The sequence below is a fragment of the Pediculus humanus genome, genomic scaffold (genome assembly GCF_000006295.1).
Source record: "Pediculus humanus corporis 1103172107416 genomic scaffold, whole genome shotgun sequence".
NCBI classification, from domain to species: Eukaryota; Metazoa; Arthropoda; class Insecta; order Psocodea; family Pediculidae; genus Pediculus; species Pediculus humanus.
In genome coordinates, this window is record NW_002987040.1 from 249884 (window position 1) to 256964 (window position 7081).

A 7081-nucleotide genomic window follows, 5' to 3' on the forward strand; every position below is an offset into this window, starting at 1 on the left:
CAGATTACTACGCATAAACAAGTCAGTTATTTTCGTCACTAAATTTTCTTTTATTAAATCATCATCATTATTATTATTATTATTATTATTTCTAAAAATTTAAATTATTCAAAATGGCTGTGTTCGTTTTCGATTTTAATTTAATATAAATATTACTAAAAAAACGTCTTACGCATGACGTCAAATAACCTTACACGAGAATAAAAATTACCAATAATCAATAAATCGATAATTTATTAAAATAATAATAATAATAATAATAATAATAATAATAATAATAATAATAATAATAATAATAATAATAATAATAATAATAATAATAATAATAATAATAATAATAATAATAATAATAATGAAATATTTAAACATAAAAGAACGTCGTTATACATATACGCACTTTTAGGGGGAAACGAAAAAAATCAATAATAATGATAATAATAATATTTTTTCTTTCGTCAAAAAAAAAAAATTTTTCATCCAGAAATTTTTAACGAACCCGAATACGAAGGGGAGGGAGAGGGAGAGGGAGAGAGAGAGAGAGAGAAAGAAAAGAAAAAAGACGAAGATTTCAAATTGTGTTTGTGATGGGACCAAAAATTCGACGAAAACAAAAAAAAAAGAACGGAAATGGAAATGGAAAATTCAAAATGGAGTAAACAAAAAAAAAAAAATGAAATTGAAATCAATGAGGAAATAAATACAAGAAAATTTTTTCATCTATTCTCTATCATCATCATCATCATCATCATTATTATTATTAAGGTTTTAATATTAATATAAAAAAAAAAATGGTCGACGATTTGAATGACGTAAATTATTAATTAATAAATTAATTTATTATTTGTTGTACATAGGTGAACATATCAAAAATAAATAAATAAATAATTTTTTCTCCGACGCGAAACTATTATTATTATTATTAATAATAATAAAACAATTAAAAATGGCTTCCGGAATTAAATTTTAGAAAATTTTGTGAGATTTTATTTTAAGTAAAAAAGAAAGAATAAAAATTCAAATAAGAAAATTCATATATAATTAATCACGTGATGCGAACGAAAGCAAAAAAGCAAATTTTTTATTCATAGCAAAACCATCCGTGAATAAATATAAATAACGGGAGGGGGGGGGGGTAACGAAAACCTTATATCGTTCTCTCGTTTATTTATTCTATGAAAGAAGAACCTCGGAGGGGGTGAAATGTGAGAAGAAAAGAGGGAAGAAACGATGCCCTTTCATTATTATTATTATTATTGTCTTAAAAATCAAAAAAAAAATTTTTTTAGGTTTAATAAATAATAATAACAGTAATAATAAATAATTAAATTAACGTTTCCGCCGTTTTTAAAATTAAAAATGGGGAGGCTAGAGGAGGGATTTGGGGAGGCGTGGGAGAGCGCGGGGGGCACGAGGGGCGGGGGCGCTGGGAGTCACTTGATTCGGTTGTAGAACTAAATTAAAATTAAAAAAAAAAAAAAAAAAATTTAGTTTCGCTTAAAAAAAAACAATCAAAATAATAATAATGATGATGCTGATGTTGTTGATTATGATGATGATGATGATGATGATGATGATGAAGATGAAGATGATGATGATGACGATGGTGATGATGGTGATGATAATGATAATAATTTCAAAATAATTTTTTTTTTGTTTTATGTTATTAAATTAAACAATTAAAAACAAAATCAAATCTGCACCGGGGTTAATGTTAATAATAATAATAATAATAATAATTTTTTGAAGGGTTTAAATAATAAACGAGAAAATATAATTCCTAAGGAATCATTTTTCAAAAACGATGATAATGATGATGATCATAATAATAATAATAATTGTGCTTCCATAAACGCACCTGCTCCGTTATTATTTAATTACAATTCACGTTGCCAAAGATGATGATAATAATAATAATAATATTTACTTTTAACTACTATTATCATTATTATTATTTGCATTTAATACCGTTCGTGTTTAAATTACAAATGATTAATTATTATTATTATTATTATTATTATCAGTGTGCCAATTAATTAATTGTCGAGCGTGTGTATGTATATTTGAAAAAAAATAAAAAAATTTTTTTTTAGAAATAATTAAATTAATAATAATAATAATAATAATAATAATCGTTAATAATCGTTAATAATTAGTGATTTTTAAAATTAATAAATTAATAAGTAAATAAATAAATAATTGAAAAAAAAGTAAATATTAAAAATTAAAAAAAAAAATTATTTCGTTTAGGCTAATTAATAATAATAATAATATTATTATTATCGATCGATAAAATTTCGAAAAAAAAATAAAAATAAATAAATAAATTTATGGATGTTGATTCATTATATAATAATAATAATTGTTAAATTTTTTTCGAATTCTTCGAATTCGAATGTTTCCTTTTCTCTCTCTTTCTTTTTTATTTCGATTATATTATTTTTTAATTATTATAAATAAATAAATAAAATAACCGTTAATAATAATAATAATTAATAAATAAATAAATACTCAATTTTTTTTTTCTGCGGTAGTAATTTAATTTTAATAATATTTATTTAAATTGTAAAATTATTAATTACCATGTAAATAATATTTAAATAAAAATTTGTTATGAAAATTAATAATAATAATAATATTTATTGATTTTTTTTTTTCATTTTATTATGACGTCATTAAAAAAATCGATTCCATTTTTTTTTTATTAAAGTTTTTTAAACGAAACGAATAAAACGATGGCCAACGAAAAAAAAAAATGGCGGCGGAGGTTTAATTTGCAAATAATAATAATGATAATAAATATAATTTACGTAAATAATTTCTAGCCGAGTTAAAAATAAAATAAATAAATAAATAGAATTTAGCAGAAGACGTAGTTTGAAACGAAAAAAAAAAAAAAAAAAAAAAAAAAAAAGGAGAATTGATTCGAACATATGTTTTATTGTCGTCGTTGTGTCGATGAGGCTTTTTCTGATTGGTTGAAAATTTAAGTCTGTGGCATTGAACGTTAGCAAAAACGTATTTGTTTTGCTACTCTTTAATACAACATAATGGACACGTAGAAATATGCCAATAACGGCTCATTGTAATTAAAATCGTGTAAATGTAAATAATTAATAGTTAGTTAATTTTAAATCAAATTTAAAATATGTTTAAATCAAATCGAAACGTTTAATAACTTTAATTTTATTTAATGTCATCGTCTATATGTATTCGTAACGGTTACTGTGATTTTTATAATTATTATTACTGGATAAGGAAGGAAAATATTTCTTATTCGTTTTTTTTTGATAACGTATTTCATTTCGGATGAATAATTTTAAAAATGGATAAGAATAAAAAATTTCTATTGTCAGCAGCGGGGATTTTTATATCGTTTTTTTTTTTCGGTTTGATACAAGAGAAAATAACCAAAGCACAATATGTCAATCCTGATGGTAGCGTTGAAAAATTCACGTATTCAACGTCACTTGTCATTACTTATTGTTCAATGAATTATATTTTTTCATTATTGATTTTAAGTATTGTCAAACAAGAGGATACGACTCCTTGTATGTATTATAGCGTGAGTGGTTTACTTTATTTTCTCGCAATGATTTGTTCAAATATGGCTCTTCAATTTATCAGCTATCCTACACAAGTCATTGCTAAAAGCTGTAAACCTATACCTGTGATGATATTCGGTGTTTTGCTTGGTAAAAAAAGTTATCCAGTTAGAAAATATTTTTTTGTCGGAATGGTCGTCATAGGAGTCATTATGTTCATGTACAAGGACAAAAAAGAAGAAAAGATCAACAAGGCAGAATCGGAGGGTAAAGTGTAATAATAATAATAATCTAACTAGTAATTAACAAATTAAAATTTATACAATCGAATTTATCTAATTACAGGTATAGGAATCGGTGAACTTTTAGTTTTGTCGTCACTATTCATGGATGGCCTATACGCAGCTGTACAAGAAAGAATGAAAGCTGAATTTAAAACAAAATCCCTTTGCATGATGTCACAAATAAATAAATGGGCAACAATATTTTTACTCATACTCTGGATAGTAACAAAAGAAATATTTTCATTTGCCATGTTTATACAAAGGCAACCGAATGTTTTGTATAAACTTGGTGCATTATCAGTCTGCGGGTTTTTCGGTCAATTTTCAATGATAACAACGGTAACCGAATTTGGTACTTTACCAGCAGCCATTGTTGCCAACATTAGAAAATTTTTTACTGTTTTAGTATCAGTATTAATATTAGGTAATTCCCTATTGGGTAGACAATGGCTGGCCACTGTTGTTATATTCTCAGGTTTATTTTTAGATATTTTGTACGGGAAAGCTGACACTAAAGTCAAATAATAATAAAATTATTTATATTTGTTAAGTTTCTTTCTTTTTCTCCTTTTCATTAACTATTTCACGATTAAAAATAAGATTTCAAATTGTGTGTGAGAGACTTTTATCGAAACACAAAAATACCTAATCCAACCTATCGAATAACAAAAACAAAACAAAACCCTAAAAAATCAATCAATTAAATTAGGTTTTAAAAAGGTTATAACCTTTTTAAAACCTAAAAGGTTATAACCTTTTTGTTAGGTTTAACCTAATCTAACAAAATCATTGTTTGCCCACAACCTGTTGATAAGTAATAAATATTTTCCTAAAGTAATAATTTTCATTTGAATATTATTATTAACCGTTCGAATAGTAAAAAAAAAATATTAATAATAATAAAATTTATTTATTACCCTCCTCCAATAATAATAATAATAATAATAATAATAATAAATAAATAAATTGAAAATAACGGTTATTTAATAAAAAAAAAAAAAAAAGAAAAATGTCTGCCACGACGATTAGTCAGTAAAAAAAATTTTTATTGTGCGCATGCGCATAATAAAAAAAATTTTTTTTTTTTAAATCTTTAAAAAAGTTGTCATGGTGAATTTAATTTTTTTTTTTTTTATTTATTATCTTTCAGTATCGTTTCGATTGGCAATAAAGATATGTGTGTGTGCGTACGATGCGTTCGAGTGCGTGTATGTACATAAAATAAATAAATAAAAATTATTTAAATTTAAATAAACGTATTAATTAATTATTTTATACATAAGAAAAAATGATTAAATTGATTTTTTTTCAAATATAATATTAATTATAAACGTTAATAAGTGTTTGTTCGTTTGTTTGTTGCCTGTTTGTTGTCGTGTTTGTTTTATTGTGATCCGATAAGAATTTATTAATATAAAATCGTAAGAGGAAAATAATAATCGATTTCAAAAAAAAAAAAGGGAACAAAACGAATCAAAAATAAAATGAATGAATGAATGAATTTTAAAAAAAAAAAAGTAAGTAAATTAAAAAAAATTTTTTTGTTTTTTTTTGGGGAGCCTGGGGACTAAGGGTGGAAATGATACAAAAAAAAACTGGAATAATTACTCGAAATTTCATTAACTGACTAATTGGGAAAATTTTTTTTAAAAACGTTTGTTCGTCTGTTCGTTTGTTCGTTTGTAATTTATCTAATAAAAACTTTTCTCTCTCTCTCTCTCTCTCTCTCTCTCTCTGATTACATTTGGGGGACTCCGATGAGTCTGATAATAAACATTGTTTCATTATGTTATTTCTGACATTAAGTTTAATTGTCATCGTTTGTTTGTTCGCTCGTTTGTCGTTTTTTTGGGTTATTGTTTGTTCAACGGCATGGATTCATTTTCCAGCTGTTGAAAGGATTTATGGCGCATGTCTCGTTTTGTCCTTTTTGGAGGAGGCCGCAACAAAGAAAATTCAAACGACTGGATTGCAACGAAATTACGGTTCTTATCAATCGATATTTCCCGTGTAATTTTTCTTTTTTTTTTTTTTTTTCTTACCCGTTCCTTATTATTATTATTATTATTATTTCGGTTTTTATCGATAAGCTAACTATGAAAACGAAAAAAAAAAAAAAACAATGAAATCGCGTATTTAATTATGTTTTTTTTTTTTGTTTTTTAATACGATTAATTTTTCAAATGCGTGGGAGTCGAATTGAAAAAAAATTTTTTTTTTTATAAATTATTTTACCCATCGTCCCCATATTTATTATTAATATTATTATTATTATCAAACATGGGAATTATGTTCGTTTTTTTTTAAATTATATTAATACGGTAAGTTCATATTGATTTATAAAAATAAAACTGGGTGGTGTCATTTGTCTAATTTTTTACTTTAACCGTTTTTTTATAACAAATACCTAATTATTATTATTATTATTATTATTATTATTATTATTATTATTATTATTATTATTATTATTATTATTATTATTAATTTAATCCGAGTATCGTAATACGAATTATTATTATTATTATTATTATTATTGTTGGTTACACGTTTAAATAATAATTGATATAAAGTAAACAATAAAAGAAAAAATTAATACGTATTAATTTTTTTTTACTTAATATAAATCAAACATGAGAAAAAAATTTGTTTGTGTTTGTTCGTGTTTGTTTGTGTGTGTTTGTATGTGCCTAATAAATCACATAAAACAGTTTCATTGTTATATATATATATATATATATATATATATATATATTTAAAGAATTAAAAGTACGTATTTGGCCTAGTTAATGAAGAAAATAATAATAATAAATTAAATGGTATACGCGCGTTTGAATAAATTAGGGTAAATTTTATTATTATTATTATTATTATTGTCTCGGTCGTACTAACAAAAAAAAAAAACAAACGATCTATGATGTTATTTTATTTATTATTATTATTAATATTATGTTGTTGTTGTTGTTGTTATTGTTGTTGTTGTAGTTATTGTAGTAGTAGTAGTTGTTATAGTTATTGTTGTTATTGTTGTTGTTGTTGTTGTCGTTTGTTGTTTGTTGTTGTTGTCGTTTGTTGTTTGTTGTTGCTGTTAACGGGTTAGAAATTTTGTTAAAATATTCTCCGAATTATATAAATTTTAATAAAAAATTAATAAAACGTTTAAATATTTTTTTTTTTTTAATTCGATTACTTCGAAAGCCATTTTGTTTTTTTATTAAAAAAAAAGAAAAATTATTAAGGGATGAATTCCAACCCATT

The 7081-nt window shown here is 23.5% G+C and overlaps 2 protein-coding genes across 2 annotated transcripts; both read left to right on the forward strand.

The window, feature by feature from the left end:
- Window positions 1–3322: 3322 nt before the first annotated feature.
- Phum_PHUM067030 (UDP-galactose transporter, putative) lies at window positions 3323–4351 on the forward strand (the record flags this gene model as incomplete). The annotated part of the gene is made up of 2 exons (XM_002423513.1): window positions 3323–3809; window positions 3888–4351. 2 exons carry the CDS (start codon window positions 3323–3325, stop codon window positions 4349–4351), a joined length of 951 nt encoding a protein of 316 aa, XP_002423558.1.
- A 484-nt stretch (window positions 4352–4835) lies between these two features.
- Window positions 4836–5840, forward strand: Phum_PHUM067040 (uncharacterized protein; the record flags this gene model as incomplete). Its single annotated transcript, XM_002423514.1, has 3 exons — window positions 4836–4858; window positions 4977–5003; window positions 5633–5840. The coding sequence occupies 3 exons, from the start codon at window positions 4836–4838 to the stop codon at window positions 5838–5840; spliced, it is 258 nt and encodes an 85-aa protein (XP_002423559.1).
- Between the last annotated feature and the right edge of the window lie 1241 nt (window positions 5841–7081).